Source organism: Dipodomys merriami, unplaced genomic scaffold (genome assembly GCF_024711535.1).
Source record: "Dipodomys merriami isolate MVZ:Mamm:240054 unplaced genomic scaffold, mDipMer1.0.p SCAF_8, whole genome shotgun sequence".
Taxonomy (NCBI): domain Eukaryota; kingdom Metazoa; phylum Chordata; class Mammalia; order Rodentia; family Heteromyidae; genus Dipodomys; species Dipodomys merriami.
This window is the reverse complement of record NW_027206401.1, coordinates 1650783-1667699: the sequence shown is the minus strand read 5'-3', so window position 1 is coordinate 1667699 and position 16917 is coordinate 1650783. Positions and strand designations below refer to the sequence as shown.

The window sequence follows — 16917 nt, the reverse complement described above, 5'->3', positions numbered from 1 at the left end:
GGCTCCATCCCGCGCCGACCCCAGCCCCTCCGCTCCCGACGGCCCGCCTCCGTCTGCGGACGCGGGGCGAAGTCCCGGTTCTCTCCGGTGGCCGCGGCCGAGAGGACCCGGCCTTCCCAGACTGCGCGTGCCTCTGTCGGGCCCCCGCACCCCGCGGGCCGGGCGGCCCCTCAGGCGGCCGCGGGTCCGGGCAGGCCGCACTCGGCCATTCCCACGGCCTCCGTCCGGGCCGAGGGCGCCGACCGCCCAGGGAGAGACGCAGCACACCGGCGCCCAGACCCGCGCCCACAGCCCCGACGAGGCGTCCGGGAAGCTCGGGCCCCGCGCCCAGCGCCCGGCCCTGTCGGGACCTTCCCGGAGGACCGCAGTGTCGCCCACGGCGGACCCGGGCTGGCTCAGGGCCGGCGAAAGAGACGGACGGCCCCGCGCACGGCCGCGGGGCGGGGTGGGGGCTTCGCGAGAGCCCCGCCCCGGGCCCCGCCCCGCGTACCGCCTCCTCGAGGCCACACCCTCTCGCGTCCATCTCCTTTTTTCCCGCCCCGATTGTGCGGCCCAGGCTCCGCCCTTTCGAGGCCACCCTCATCCCAGCCCGAGGCCCCGCCTTCCGACGTAAGAGGCGGGGCTCATGCGATGCAGCCTTAGGCTCCGCCCCCTCGCGCTCACTCTCTTTCAAGCCAGAGGCCCCGCCTCTGGATGTGAGGGGCGGGGCTTTCAGTGTGTGGCTCCGTCCACTCGCGTCCACCGTCTTCTCGTCGGGAGGAACTTCCACGGTGCCGCCTCAGTTTCCGCCCTATCGCCTATACCCTCTTCCGGGCCGAGGCCACGCCCCTCAGCGTGAGGGGCGGAGCTTCTGGTGCGCGGCCTGCGCGCCGGGCGGTTCCTGAGGCGGCCGTTGGCCGTTCCCGCGGCTTGGCTGGTTGTCTTGGAGAAGCAAGATGGCGGCGACGGCGACGGCGGCGGCGGTGGTGGCCGAGGAGGACACGGAGCTGCGGGACCTGCTGGTGCAGACCCTGGAGAACAGCGGCGTCTTGAATCGCATCAAGGTGCGGCGGGCGGCCGCGCGGGTCTGCAGGCCCGAGGCCAGGCGGCGTCGGCGCCGGCGCCGGGCAGGACGGCCTGGGCCGGGGGCCGGGGGTTGTGGGGCCGGCCGGGCGCGGGGCGCGGGGCGCGGGGCGCGGGGCCCGGGCCCGGGCCCGGGGGCGACGCCGGCGCCCCGCGGCCGCCCGCCCTCGCGCACGCGCCTGCGCAGTGCATCTCCTGCCTCTGTGACAGCCGTCTGGAAACCGTTTCTATTCCTTTTTCTTGAAGGCTGAACTCCGAGCAGCTGTGTTTCTAGCGCTAGAGGAGCAGGAGAAAGTGGAGGTACGGAGTTGTCCCGGGCCCCGCGGGCCGTGTGCCCGCGCGGCGCGGCTGCGCGGCGGGAGGTGGGGCAGCGCTCACCCCGAAGACCCCAGGCCCGGGCCTTCCCGCGCCTTCCGCCCTTCGGAGCCCTTAGCGTCCAGCCACACCGGCCCGCACCTGGCCCGAGGCACCGCGCGGGGCCGCCGTGCGCAGCCCTGAACCCGCCGACGGCCGTGGCGAGCCCTTCCGAGTAGGGCGCGCACACTGTCACTTTCCCCAGGGCGCTGGGCACGACGATTTGAAAAGCATGATGTTGTTTTCAGAAGGGCAACGACACCTCTGTCGGTGAGCGGATAGTTGATCGATTTCTCCGCACCTCACACCCTGTCAACCTCTCCGAGCAAATCCCTTGAAAGGCCCTGTCACTTCCTGGAGGACAAATTGATCTAAGCTTCCACTCGTGTTGGCTCTTCAGTTTCATCGAACTTGCCCGATAAGCTGGATTCCAGCGGTTAACACCTGTTGGGAGGCAGAGATAGAAGGATCCCTGTTTGAGGCCAGCCCAGGGAAAACTTAGACTGTGCCAAACATAAGTTAGTTATGATGGTACCAACCCGTAGCTAAGATAGGAGGATTGTCTGAAAAGTAAAAACAGAGAGAGGTGTGGCTCCAAGGGTATGTTGGCATAAGACCCCAAGTTCAAACCCCAGTACTGCCTTCAGCTCTTCCTCTTTTTGTGTAGGCATCAGTCTAGGTCCCCCAGCACCATTTGTTGAAGAGGCTGTCTTTTTCATTTCTGTTTTTGACTACTGATATTTGGGTGTATTTCTGGGTCTTCTATTCACCAGGTCTCTCTTTATGCTAGTACCAGGCTGTTTTGTTGTTATAGCTCTGTAGTAAACTGAGGTATGGACTGTGGCACCCCCAGCATTGCTTCTTTGCTCACATTTGCTTTGGTTATTTGGGGCTTTTTGTAGTTCAGTGTGAATTTTTGGAATGTTTTCTCTATCTTATGAAGACAGCATTTGATTTTGATGGGTATTGCATTGAATTTGTAGATCGCCTTTGGCAGCATAGCCATTTTCAGGACATTTGCCAATCCATGAACATGGACTTTTTCCATTTCCTGAAGACCCTGGAGGCTTCTTCCATTTCCTCTTTAGAGTTTTATAGGTTTTCACTACAGAGGTCCTTCAGTTTCTTGGTTAGATTTATTCATGTATGGGGGGAGGAGGAGGAGAAACTACTGCAAATGAAATTTCCTCATCTTCTGTCTGCACATTGTTGATATAGAGAAAAACTACTGAATTTTGTGTGTTGATTTTGTATTCTACTACTTTGCCAAAATTATCAGCTCTAGGAGCTTGGGGGGGGGTGGAGTCTTTGGAGTCTTTAGGGCCCTTTAGATGTAGAATCATATCACCTACAAATAGGGATAGTTTAGCCTCTTCTTACCCTATTTGGATCTCTTGCTCTATTGTTCTAGCTAGGAATTCCAGCATTATATTGAAAAGAGAAAGTAGGTACCTTTCTCTTGTTCCTGATTTAAAGGAAAGAGTTTTAGTTTATCCCCATTTAGTAGGATATTGGCTGTAGGTTTGTCATAGATTGCCTTAATTATGTAGAGGTATGTTCCTTCTTTAGTAGTTAAATCTTGAAGTCTGTTTCCTTTTCTTCTTTGTCGTAAATTGCTTTTGTAGAAGTTTCGCATTTCTTTGATTATTTTTGGCATGTGCTTATTGGCACTTGTAAGATGTTCTTGATATAAGTTTTGTTTCTGTCAGGAGACTCTGACATGATATTTATTTATTTATTTATTTATTTATTTATTTATTTATTTATTTATTTATTTATTATGTTGGTTGTGGGGCTTTAACTCTGGGCCTGGGCTTTGTTCCTAAGCTCTTCAGCTCAATGCTAGTGCTCTACCACTTGAGCCAGAGCAACATTTCTGGCTTTTTCTGTTTATGTGGTACTGAGGAATTGAACCCAGGGCTTCATGCATGCTAGGCAAGCACTGTACCACTGAGCCACCTTCCCAGCCCTGATGTCATTATTTTTGAGGCTTCCTTACTGCCCCCTGGTTGTCAGGTCTTTGCAGCTTTGAAGGGGAATAGTTCTCCTTTAAATCACTTGCTATTTTCTAATCTCCCCCAGTATCTAAGTATTATTTCCATTTCTTATCAAACCATATAGTTTGGTAGATAATGTAACCTAGTGTGACCTGGTTGTCATTTTCCTGACTTCTCTCTTTGTGGTTACATCTGATAACAGCATATGCCATCTGTTCAAATAATGGTCATTTCCGAGGATGTAAAATTATCTTCTAAACTTGGGTTTTTGAATATGTAGTCTCAACTTTGGTGTTGGATCTAAATGAAACATTCCAAGTAATTTTGCTTTTAAACAAGTTTTTTTTTTTTTGGTTGGTCGTGGGGCTTGAACTCTGGGCTTGGTGCTGTCCCTGTGCTCTTCACTCAAGGCGAGCGCTCTACCGCTTGAGCCACAGTGCCACTTCTGGTTTTCTAGTGGTTTTTATTGGAGATAAGAGCCTCATGGACTTTCCTGCCCGTGGCTTTGAACGATGATCCTCAGATCTCAGCCTCCTGAGTAGCTAGGATTACAGGGGTTAGCCACCAGCTTCAGGCTTAGACAAGTTTTGTTTAAAGGAGTATTGTATGAAAGTTTACAAGATGAAGCAAGTTCATTTAGACTTGAATATGTACACAAGGTAAAACACAGGTGTACCACTTGGTTATTGATGTTTTATAAATGTATAACTGTTGTTCATTGCTATACAGGTGTAAATAAATATGGCTTAGATTCAATAAAATTAAAAGAGTGTGCACCTCTTTTTGGTTTGACCTCTTTTATCCAGCATAATGCATGTGAATTTCATTCATATTATAGAGTATCTTGTTATTCCATTTTATCCTGAGTTTAGGATTAATGGATTATTCCATTGTCTATTGAGTAGATATGTGGCTACTATATTAGTCTTGTCCTAAACAGTGGTTACAGGCTTGAAATACAAGAATGTTTTTCTATATGCATATCTACAATTAAAAAATAAACAGATTTATGGTCACATGAAGTTACCTCACATGCTACTATTGAACTGGGAACTGTAAGTTTATATGTTCTAAATGGTAGGTAGACCTAAGATGTTTAAGAAAATCTAAGTTCATCTTGCACAAGTATTTGACGATATCTTGCTTCAAAATCAGCTTAGTAAGGAATACATAAAATATGTGTAAAGGGCTAGGATGTAGCCAAATGACGGGTGCTTTCCGGGTTTGTGTGAGATCCCAGGTTCTATCCGAGGCACCAATCTTCATGTATGGTTTACTTTATTAATCTCGAGAAGTAATGCCACAAAATGAATCTTGTAGAGAAATAATTTTATAAAACTGTAATTTTATAAAAAATGTTAAACTTTAATGTACATTTTGTAGTTATTTCTAGGATAAATATGTGACAAAAGTATTTTTTTTTTAACAGAACAAGACTCCTTTAGTCAATGAGAGCCTGAAAAAGTTTTTAAATACGAAAGATGGTAAGATGGTCCACTTACTATTGTTTATCTTCCTCTGAGTTTTCAAATCTTGTCACCAGTTTGGAAGAAATCAGCAATTTTTAGTATTGTTTTAAAATCTGATTTTTTACTAATTATTTTAAAACAGTATTTTACTGTATAACAGCTTGCTATTATTAAATGTTTTTGGTCATAGGTTTTAGATATAAAGCCAATTTTACCAGAATATCCAATTTTACTATAAGAAGTGCAACTGTGAAGTCTATTTACAAAATACTACATTGTCTTAAAGCTAGTGCCAGACAGATGATGATCCTAATGACCAAATGGGGAGATTGGTGTTTTCACTGAGTAATTGTATTATTCACAGAGAAGAGATCTGTAGCTAGAAACCTCTTTCTTCCCATTGATTCACAGTGCCCATAAAAAAGAGGTCAAAGTTCTTAAAGATTTACTTATCTTTTTTCTTTGTCTTTGCAGGACGCTTAGTGGCTAGTCTTGTTGCAGAATTTCTTCAGTTTTTTAACCTTGACTTTACCTTGGCTGTTTTTCACCCTGAAACCAGCACAGTAAGAGTAATGATTTTTTTTTTAACCTTCCATGAAACATTGATATATACATGAGTTAATATTAAGCTGAGGGGCTGGGAAGGTGGCTCAGTGGTAGAGTGCTTGCCTTGATGCATGAGGTCCTGGGTTGGATTCCTTAGCACCACATAAGCAAAAAGAAAAAAGCCAGAAGTGGCACTGTGGCTCAAGTGGTAGAGCACTAGCCTTGAGCTGAAGAGCTGAGGGACAGCGCCCAGGCCGAGTTCAAGCCCCACAACTGGACCCCCCCAACCAAAAAAAAATTAAGCTGAAAGTTAATGGGCTTTGACAACTTTGTTTATTTGCAGATAGATTATTGTTTTTATTTCTTAAAAGCCATCTGGGCTCTCTGAGATGACCATGAGGATTGCTGTTTCCTGTTGCTCAGAAAGGAGTGCTGACTGTGACACTCATTCTGTTAGAATGATGCATTGAAGTTGTTAATACAGACTCTGACTATACTCGTTGTGTAAAAACTAGGCAAACTTAAAGTTATTTCATTAAGAAAAAGGCAGCCTTGTTGAGTTTAGACATTTCCTTAAGTTACTAATTTTTATTTCCTTAAGTTACTAATTTTTATTTATTTATTTATCTATTTATTTTATTAATTGGTCCTGGGTTTTGAACTCAGGGCCTAGGTGCTGTCCCTGAGCTTTCCCTCAAGCCTAGCACTCTACCACTTTGAGCCACAGCTCCGTTTCTGGTTTTCTGGTGGTTTATTGGAGGTAAAAGTCTTACAGACTTTCCTGCCTTGGGCTTTGAACTGTGATCTTCAGATCTCAGCTTCCTGAGTAGCTAGGATGACAGGCATGAGCCACCCAGCAACTGGCTAAAGTATTTTTAATTGCTGAATATTCTTTTGCTGTTTTTGCATACCCTAATCTTACTTCTTTTCTAGTTTCAAGGTTTTGAAGGTCGAGAGAATCTAGCCCGAGATTTAGGTATCATCGAAGCAGAAGGAACTGTGGGTGGACCCTTGCTATTAGAAGTGATTAGGCGCTGTCAGCAGAAAGAGAAAGGGATTGCTGGTGGGGAGGTAAGTGTAATCCTGAGTAGCATTCCTGTTTGCTATTTCAGCCACTGGCTGTGTAGGTTAGCCACGCAGGTTAGAACATGTATTGTAAATCAAGGTTTGCATAGAAAGAAAATATTCCTGTTTGCATAGAAAGAAAATATTCCTTAAGAGCAAAATGAATTGTACTGAGATTGATTATGTAGATGTATATGTTAATGAAACTTGAAATGTGTACATTATGATACTTTTGTGTGCCTCTTTTGGTTGTTAGTGCTCAGAGCATTGGGTTCAGGAGTTAGGGCATGTGGACCAAACTGCAGCTCCTCACTGACCAGTTGGTTGACCTTGGACATGTGACTTACCCTCCCCATTGCCTAATTTGTAAAAGGAGGATGATAGGATCCCTCAGGGTGCCTAGCCCTACACATGCATCAGTGTGTGAAAATGTGAAACATGGTATTGCCATGGAAAGCATTCAGTAATGGTTTGTTGTTTTTTTGTTAGTGAAATAACAAAAATCTGATTTTATCGATAATTTTTTTATTTTAAAAAAGAATTTAAAAATAAGCTAATGCTAATCTGTTAATTTTGCTTAGTTTCTAAATATTTTCTAAGTCTTTTTTTTTTTTTTTTTTTATGGGCATTTTTGTGTGTGTTGGCACTCAGTGCCTGGGTGCTGTCCCTGAGCTTTTGTGCTGAAACCTAGCACTCTGCTGCTGGAACCAAAGCTCTACTTTCAGCTGTTAGGTGGTTAATTGGAGACAAGGGTCTCATGGACTTACTTGCTTGAGCAAGGCTCTGACCATAATTCTCAAGTCTCAGCCTCCTGAGTAGCTAAGATTATAGGCACGAGCCACTGGAAACCAGCTTTAAAGGCTTTTTTGTTTTGGTGGTCATGGGGCTTGAACTCTGGGCCTGAGGGCTGTCCCTCAGCTCTTCAGCTGAGAGACACGCTACCGCTTGAGCCACAGTGCCACTTCCAGTTTTCTGGTGGTTTATTGGAAATAAGAGTTTCACAGCTTTTCCTGCCCGGGCTGGCTTTGAACCAGGATCATCAGCTCTCAGCCTCCTGAGTAGCTAGGATTACAGGTGTGAGCCACCAGTGCCTTTAAAGGCTTTTTTGAGGTAGGGTCTCACTGTGTAGCCAGGATGGCCTTGAACTTACTATCCTCTAGCCACCAGAGTGCTGACATGTGCTGCTGTGTCTAGCTCAAATTTCTACTTTCTTGGGTAGCAGACACTTTTTCTTATGTGTAACTCACTTTTTCTTGTGTGTAAACATGCATTAGCATTACATGAAGTTACCCTGTCATACAGACTGGTCACTTGCTATGCTAGTATTTGGTTAAGTGTGCTTTTATTTATAGGATCCCTTAGGATGATGGAAGACTGGAAGCATTCTGCTATATAATTTGGAGAGTCTCAGTATATTTTCTATTGGAAGCTTTCAATATCCGTAATGCATGTCTGAGTAGTAATTGCATTTAAGGTGTGGTCATTAGATTCTGTGAGTCATACATGATAAAAAAGTCCTGTGTCCTCAGAGCTCTTTAAGATAAAAGATATATGTACGTAAGGAAGGTAACCTTTAAAGATTTAAATTTAATTAAAGATTTTAAATAAAGATTTTAATCTAAAATAAAGATTTGAGAAAGATCATACAGTACATGATTATTTACAAATATTCATGACTGTATTAGGCCTTGTACAGGTGTTTAACCATTTGAACCATACTCAGAGTCCTTTTTGCTTTAGGTTTTTTTCCTTTTTTCTTTTAACATTCTCGTATGTAGGCTCAGGCTAGCCTAGTCCATTATCTCACGTATACATCCTTCACAGCTGGGAGGGTAAGCACACTTGCCCACCCAGCTCCTGGAGGTGGGGTCTTGTGATCTTTTTGTGTAGGCTGGCCTTCACGGAGATCCTCTGGATCTTGGCTCCTAGGTAGCTTGGATTTCAGGGGTGAGCCTGTGCCTGGCATAGTTGCTTTAGTTAAAAAGAAGATGGTTTCATGATAAAGTTTTGTGTAATGGAGAGAGTTGGTTATGGTACAAGGATGAAGAATGGTGTCCTAGGAAGTCAGAAGAGTGCTGGCAAAGGGGGAAGGGAGAGCCTGGCCAGGTCTGGGCAGGGGAGGGAGCAGCTGCTGAGTCTGTTGTGCATTATACATTCATCCATTCATTATTCATCAGTTACTTAATAAGTACTTGTTGTGCTAGGTACTAGGGTGTAAGATACCCCAGTCTCCTGGGGCCAGAATTCTGCGGTTAGGGTGACAACATCTCAGTTTTGGCTCTCCTACTATCTGTATCTCTGACCTCTTTTCTCTTTCTCCCTGCCCTTCTGAGCTGCTCCTTAGCTGTCCTAATTGCAGCCGTGGTAGCACCCGTTTTTCTCGCTAGTTCTGTTTCCCTTCTTCCACTCCCTAGTGAATAGTGTGGGCTCTGGAGCCTGGCTGCTGGGATGAGTGTGGTATTCTCTGTGCCACTTCTTCCCTCCCCTCCTGCTTGATGCTTTAGAGTATCTCTCTGAAGAGAGGGCTGAACAGAGCTTGCAGTAGGAGCTGTTGGAACATGGGTTGGCAAGGAGACATGAAGTATCAATGGTGGCTGTCTTGTTAAACATGTTTTTTGTATGAATAACTCCCATCACAGGTCAGAATTTCAGCTATTCACTAAACACTCACCTGGATTGACTCGCTCCTCTGTATCCTGTGTGGAGAAAACTTGACCAAAAAAACTCCTACTCTGCAGACAAGCCTGAATCCAGGTGTTTTTTTACTGTTTGTGCTGACTCTGTACCTGGGGGCTCATACCCCTGGAGTCATTTGTTGCCTGTAGGCATCAGACTATGGAGGAGTGATTGCTGGAAGGCTTCCTGCTCCACTGGATAGGAGGTGGCCTCAGACAAGCTCAGGGTAAGCTTTGATGTCTAGTTAGGTGCTGTGAAGCCACAGAACTCCTTCCTGACTGGTAGATCTGTCTTACCCTGACTATCTTCGCTGTGACTCCCATAGACCAAGTATAGCAAATTGTACCTTCAAAAACAAATGGTTTTGTTCCTTCTAATTTCAAGGTATTAAGTTCTGCATTTTATCTTAATAGTTGTATCTGGATGTTTTGTTTTAATATACTATATATACATACATAAATATACTACAGTATTTAGAATAAGGAACTTAAAGGTGTCTGTTTCACCCTTTCTTCCACAATTTACTGGTGTTATAATGAAATAAAAATGACAAGCATTGTAAACTTTTGGCTTTGGAGCGCAGGTAGGAAAACTAGCTGGATAACTCTGGGGACTCAGTTACTGGTGCTCTTCACCAAAGCTGCATTTTTACCTCCTTAAGAATCCTGTTCGCCTGTAATCCTAGCTACTCAGGAGGCTGAGATCTGAGGATTGTGGTTCAAAGCCAGGCCAGACAGGAAAGTCTGTGAGACTCTTATCTCCAATAAACCACTAGAAAACCAGAAGTGGCGCTGTGGCGCAAGCGGTAGAGTGCTCACCTTGAACTGAAGAGCGTAGGGACAGCGCCCAAACGCAGAGTTCAAGCCCCATGACCGACCTCCCCCCCCCAAAAAAAAAAACCAGAATCCTGTTGTGCCTGCTGTGCCTTAATGTCTTGATGATTTTATGAAATTGTCCTCAGCTGTGTAATGAAAGCCCTTCCTGTTTTTGGAGCTCTCAGTAAACCAGTCTCACGTGCTTAGACCTTCAGTATCTATGTCTTCATACCTGTTCAGCAATGTCATTTCCTCCCTGGTCTCACCTTTCAGTCTCTTCACTATAGGAATTGGCTTTAAAATGCAGCTCTTCATGGTTTCCTTTCCTTGTGACTTGTGAGTCTCCAGGGTCTTTGTCCCTCACTTGAGATCTGGAGTGGTATTCTTCCAGCTGCCTGTCTAGCCTTAGGAGGACTTCTGGGAGGTACAGAACCTCAGGTAGGCCGAGGGCCTTTTGTCTGGAGTGCTCTGGAATGGAAGCAATTAAGATTTCTGAAGTTTGAGGGTTTGGGAATATTTGCAGAAATTTACCAGGTGAACATCCCGGTAACCTTGTCCCACAATTCTGAATTCTGTAGGGCTTAAGCATTGCACTTAGAATTTTCACACCAGGTATGTTTAGCCAGTACTTAAGCCAGGCAGAAGCTGCTCCTTGAAAGTGAGTGTGCCTTCTTGCTTTCTCTCATTTTCCCACCCTGTATTCCCTGAACTGATACATACTCTCCTTTCCCATTAGAATTTTATCTATTCAGCTGACTCTTGCTCTTCCTGGTCTTACTTCTGGCAGCTAGTATGCCAGATTGTAAGTCATCTGTGCTTGCCTTGGCTGTGCCCTTTGGTCCTGAGTCTGTGGGCTCTAACAGTGATTTAGCAAATGCTAGTTTCTATTTGAGATGAAAAAGTTGTGAAGGTTAGAGAAGACTAGGAAAAGTGAAACCTGTAAGAAAGCAAATCCAGACAATCCAGGAAGACTTGAAGGAAAGGGACAGAAAAGACTTGGTCTTAAGGAAAGAGTCAATGGGAATTGGTAAATTAGTATTTTGGCAAGGGGCCAAGTCTTAGATGGCAGCGTGGGGAGAGAAGAACATGAGCGTGCCTAGTCTGAGGGAAGGTAATGCTGTCCTTAGAATACTGAAGGAGCGGCACATTTTCATACACAAAATGTAGACTTCCTTAAGTAAAATAGACAATATTTAATATGCACATGGTGGTAATAGATGAGTTTTAAGAAGTGATTCCTATTCAAGAACTATTTTGTTGAATGAAGGAGAGCGATGGGTGAGGCTGATCAAGGTCATTGTATGTATATATGAACAGAACACAGTGCAGTTCCCTTGTGTGACTGACGCTAATGAAAATAGGAAGCCAGTTTTTAAAACTCCTTTGCGTTTGATTTTAAAAATGAAAAACAAAAAAACCACAAAAGCAGAGACCCGAAGTTATAATTATGGACACTTAGAGGATAAGCAGGGAGATCCCAAGCTGCAAGCCAGCCTGTGCTATTCAACAAAACCTGTCTCGAGGACAAAACGAAGGGGTTATGAGAGAGAGAGAGAAAATGGCCATTTGAAGGAGGTCGGGTTTGTTTTGAGAGCATTTCTTTTGATCTTTGATATTTTTTCATGGCATAAAATGAAGCAGGAAAGCACAGCTAGGAAGAGGGGAGAAAATTGATCCTAGTCAGAAAGGAAGGGGGTGGGGCAGAGGGAGTCAGTGTTGCACAGGTGGACCCTGTGCCTGTAGCTTGTTGAAGGGACTCTGAGCAGGGCATTGTACATGGCTGGAATCTAGTGATGGTTGCTTTCGCAGAGTCAGAGAAGATTCTAACAAGATATTTACATTAGTGAGCATTTAGACAAATGTTGATATTAATGCTCAAATTCCATTGAGATATCATTAAAACCTTATGTTTTAAGGTTTTAAATGTGTTTTCATTTTAAACTTTGATTTTAGGGTGCACTGGAACTATCTGATGTACATTCTCCATCAAAGTCACCAGAAGGAAAATCAAACTCAAACACAATCCCAAGTAAGGTGAGTTAACAGCTGATTCAGAAGTCTTGTGTACCCTGGGACTCCTGGGGCTCTACTCCTTTGTTTCAAGTTTTACTTCCTTTGTGACAAGTGCTCTTGAAGTTTCTTCTTCCTTCCTTCCTTCCTTCCTTCCTTCTTTTTTTTCTTTTCTTTTCTTTTCTCTTCTTTTCTTTTCTTTTCTTTTTTTTTCTTGGTCATGGGGCTTGAACTCTGGGGCTAGGCGCTGTCCCTGAGCTCTTCAGCTCAAGGTGAACGCTCTACCATTTGAGCCACAGCCCACTTCTTGAAGTTTCTTGAAGGTGCTGTTTCCCCCTGCTTTGATTAAGTGTTTTTAAAAGTTAGTTTTTTTGTTTCATTTTGTTTTTTTATGTCTCAGAGAACAAATGCGTTCTTAAGTATCAGAATTGCAGAATATTTGAATTCATTTGGTACTTTGAATGTTTTTCACTACACTCTTACTTCTCATATATTCCTTGCTCAAGGATAGTAGGTTTTGGTTATAAAATTGTTGTGTTGAATACTGTATACTTCTGATGGATGGCCAGCCATTTGCAGTTGTAAGTTACAGTGGTTATGTATATTAATGAACTTTTTTTGATAGGACTTACAGGATAATGTACTGTGGTTACATTTGTGAGTTTATGTGTGATATGTGTACGCATGCATGTATCTTTGTATGTATGTGTGTGCGTTTATGGGTTGTTAAAGGTAAGATCTGATTTGGAATATGGCATAAAGGAGAAAACAAGTCGAATGCCAGCATTTAAGATCAAAGGCATCTGTTAATAATAGAACAACAAATAGATGACTTTCAGGAATTGCTGTCTTCTGGTGAATGAATTGCTAGTACTAGCTGGTCCTGTAACCGAATGGATTGGGCCATATACTAATCCACTCAGGCTGCTGTAATGGAATATTGCAGACTGATTGGTTGGCAGTGGCAGATGGTGAGTTCAGTTCTGGAGGGAAGGCAGTGGTGAGGGCCAGATTGCTGGTTTGTGGATGCTGTCTCCTGTGTGTTCTCAGATGGTGGAGGAGACATTAGAGCTCCCTGGCGTCCCTGAATAAGGGTACCAGTCCCTTTCATGAGTGCTCCACTCTTTTGACTGATCACCTCCCACGGGCCCCATCTCCTAATGCATTCATTACCTAGAGGGTGTGACTTCAGCATGGTGATTTCTTGAGGACACTCACAGGCAGTCTGTCACAGGTCCAGTTGCCTTCGGTGACTTTACGTTTGACTTCTACCTCATGGAAATGGATGAGGTATGGAGTACACATGGCAAGGTGAGGCTTGTGTGGGTCCAGGGAAGTGCACTGATTTTCAGGTACAAGTTGCATGTTTTCAAATCAGGTGAAACTCCAGAGATTAGTAATTTTACCTCCAGATCTCTTTCTTTTTTAAATGTTGTAAGCATGTAACATTGCTAACAAGTGCTGCTGTTACTTCTTGTCACTCAGTGACTTGTTTTGTCCACTTTGGAGAGGGATGGATGGCCTTGGGAGTGCTGCTCCCTTCAAGGTGTCCACTTAGTTTTAATTGACAAGATCTTTTCCTAAAACTTTCTTTCTTGATGCATGCGAGAGTCTGTAGCCCTGATAGATTAGTCCTGAGTCCATTTGACAAATATCTTCAAATTAACTGTTGATAAAAGAGCCTGTGGAAGGAAGATTTATTTTTTTCATGAAAAATCTGATATTAGAGATTAAAATGAAGGAATATTCTAAGTGACTTTTCAGTATCTGTAGTACTGAGCTATTTGGAAACTTTCTTTCTCTCTTTAGCAAATAACTTCAAAAAATTATGCTAACCTTCCAGGTAAGGTATATCTTTAAGAAAACAGCAACTCTGTTTTACATACTCCCTACACATAAAGATTAATTTAAAGCTAAGAATAATTCAAATCATGTGTTAAGTGAGTTTGGAAATGCTGCTGCTCATCTCATTCTCCTAGAGAAGTGGTGATAATCTCTGATGGTCAGCTTAGAGAACAGTATCTACCCCCCTCCTCCATGATATCCCACTCCTGCCCTCCCCTCTGGCCCTCCTGCCCCTTCTGCCTCCTCCCCCTCCATGGCACCACACTGCTGCTGCAGTGGTGGTGGGTTATTATCATGGTATTAGGTAGTACCATGTGACTTGTCAGTTTACAGCTCTCCCTTCAGATACTTACTGGCTGGGCTAGGCTGGTTCTTAGAGTGCAGTTCTTCTGTGGTCTTAAAGCAGGAGTGGGGACTTCTATGTCCAGGGCTGTTTGGATATTTATGACATCCTTGGGCCATATAGACTCACCAGTACAGACAGATGGGCTGCTGGCAGCCCATGTGAAGTATACAAGATTCCTAGGGCCTTCCCTGGTCTGACAGATGGGAAATGAAAGATTCCTTTATGGACTAAAGGATTTGGACGTAGGATCCTAGTACTTTGCTAGTGCTGCCTCTTCTTGCCAATCACCTTCCTGTCATCCCTGTCAGCCTAGAGAGCTACAGAAAGCATGATGGCCTCTGAGAAGCTGTGATAAAGCATAGCCTGTGGTGCAGGCTCCTGTGGAAGGTCAGGGGAGGTCTGACAAGACCACCCAGAGCTTCAGGGTCTACTAGAACCAGAATGATACCTGTGTAGTGGGGAAGCAGCCAATGTGGTGCTACAGCAGAACAGGGGCTGGCTTCTGTGTCCATAGCCTGCCAACCATCATGAATCTGTCAGACTTGAGCTGACACGGGCCTGGAGGAAAGTCCAGCAAGGCCAGAAGAGAGCGGGCTTTGGAGAGGAGCAGATGCATCAGATCCTCCATTTCTAAGAGAGCTACTGGGAATCATACTGGTTTGGGGTTGAGTTAGTTTTTTTGTAAAGATTTACATGTTGTGGTAAAATGTCATTTTATTCTCATGCTCAGATACCAAGGTATAAAGGACAAGGTAAGAAGAAGACAAGCGGGCAGAAGTCTGGTGACAAGGTAACATGCATGAGGGCAAAGGAGAAAGCAGCCTGTGCCAAGACAGACCCCCAGATTCACAGGCCTCCTGCTGGCCTGGGTTTTCAGCTTTCTTTTGAACTGTAACTGCCATCTAACTGATCAAAATATGAGGAAGTAATGTTGGTTTAAAAGAAAAAGTAGTTTGTAAGTTTTATCCAGGTGAAAATCATACTGTTGTGCTTAGTTTTACTTTGAAAATTGGTGTTTCGTTGAGAAAAATGAGTTGAAATTTGTTTATTTATATATTGTCCCAATACTGGGGCTTGAACTCAGAGCTTGGGTACTGTCCCTTAGTTTTTGTTTTTGTTTTTTTGCTCAATGTTGGTTCTCTACTTTTTGAGCCACAGCACCACATATGACTCTTTGGTGATTAATTATAGGTAAGTCTCGTGGACTTCCCTGTCTGGGCTGGCTTTGAACCTTGATCCTCAAATCTCAGCCTCCTGAGTAGGAGGATTACAGGTTTAAGCCACCAGTGCCTGGCTCTGTTACGTTCTTTTTGATGGATGATCATGAAATTAACACTATGATTTTTACCTGAGGAAAATAGAATATCACATTACTTTTTGGATAATTTGGATAATTTCTAACTGATAAGGACTACCCCTGGTTTCCTTCCAGAACATCTTGTTTACAGAGATGTCTGTTGACCTTTGCTCAGGCCTCTCTTGGTGGGAAGTCCTGCACAGCAGTCAGGCTGCTTTTTCTTCCTCCCCTAAAGATCACAAACTTTGACCAAGACAGTAGATTAGCTGCTTATGAAACTTAACGAATAGAAGTCTTAGATACATTATAGATTTTACATCTATTTAGAATAAGGCAAAAGGATTTTAGTTTTTAATTCTCAGAAATATACTAGTCTTATGATGAGTGAAAGACTTAAAAAGAAGAAGCTATGTTAGCTCTGTTAACAGTTTGCAGTGGGGCAGTTTCCAAGGTAAATTTTGTAATCGTAGACTTTTTTTTTGCTCCCACTGTTCTTCATGCACTGGTTAATGAACAAACAAGTTGATGTTTATTAACTAGCAAATACTTTGGAGTATTTACATAGTGAAGTCATTTAATGCTATAGGCCAGACACTTAACCCTTGCTTAAGGAAACCTCAGGCTAATCGCAGAGGTGAGATAACCTTAAGATTGGTTACTAGGAATATTAAAGAAGTAGCTTTTATTTCCTTAGATTCTTTTAAGATTCTTTTTTTTAAAGAAACAAATAATAAGTATTACATATAGTATTATCGTTTAGTATCATGGGTCTTAAAGAAGGTAAAATACTTAGAATAAGCTCATATATAAAACCAAGTATACTAAGAGACATAGTTTTTTTCACTGTGTGTCATGTGACACAGCTGGGGTTGGTGGTTGGGGTCGGCCTGGACCTCAGCCTTCACTCTGCGGTGGGCAGGGCCTCTCTTGCTCTGATGTGAGAAGGGGATCCAGACCTGGCCTCATCTCAGAGTGGGGCTGTAAGTTGGACTCCCTATTCTCTTGTTGTTCTCCTGAGCTCAGGATAGTTACTTCTTAAGTCACTTTGAACCCTTTTTCCCTTCTACTTCACTGATCTTATTTCTGAGTGGCCTTTGCATGAATTACACTCAGCATTGCCTTTTTCCAGAATTAGACGGATAAGCCTTTAACTTTCCTTTGCTTTTCTGCCTTGCCCTGTGCATGAATGAAGTAGGTTCTCACCATCCTTAACATCACAGCTCAGTCAGATAGCTTGCCACTTACTTGCATGTGGTGGTGGTTGAGGTTGTGCCTACCAGAACTCCAGAGGGAGCTATTCCCATGGCAGGTGACTAGCCTTTCCCATATTGTGTGCAGTGGGACATGAAGTGCCATGAAGTGGGGTGTCCCTGGGAACTTCTCTCTGGGGAGCACTGGCGCCCTGAGCCAGGAGTGTGGATATGTCTCCAGGTTT

At 44.2% G+C, this 16917-nt stretch overlaps 1 protein-coding gene across 5 annotated transcripts in view; it reads left to right on the top strand.

Annotated features, from left to right (window-relative positions):
* The first annotated feature begins 512 nt into the window (after nucleotides 1-512).
* Cep43 (centrosomal protein 43) overlaps nucleotides 513-16917 on the top strand; it is a 40085-nt gene continuing 23680 nt past the window's right edge. The window contains exons 1-7 of one of the 5 annotated variants that reach the window (XR_011369299.1): nucleotides 513-1043; nucleotides 1309-1362; nucleotides 4843-4897; nucleotides 5357-5451; nucleotides 6362-6499; nucleotides 11938-12018; nucleotides 14916-14975. Coding sequence is in view for 4 of the 5 variants with exons in the window: in XM_070010359.1 (XP_069866460.1) it covers nucleotides 936-1043; nucleotides 1309-1362; nucleotides 4843-4897; nucleotides 5357-5451; nucleotides 6362-6499; nucleotides 11938-12018; nucleotides 14916-14975 (591 nt within the window). In the remaining variant the exon portion in view is untranslated. The remainder of the gene's footprint in view (nucleotides 1044-1308; nucleotides 1363-4842; nucleotides 4898-5356; nucleotides 5452-6361; nucleotides 6500-11937; nucleotides 12019-14915; nucleotides 14976-16917) is intronic. The other 4 variants (XM_070010359.1, XM_070010360.1, XM_070010361.1 and 1 more) reach the window with 4 other exon arrangements.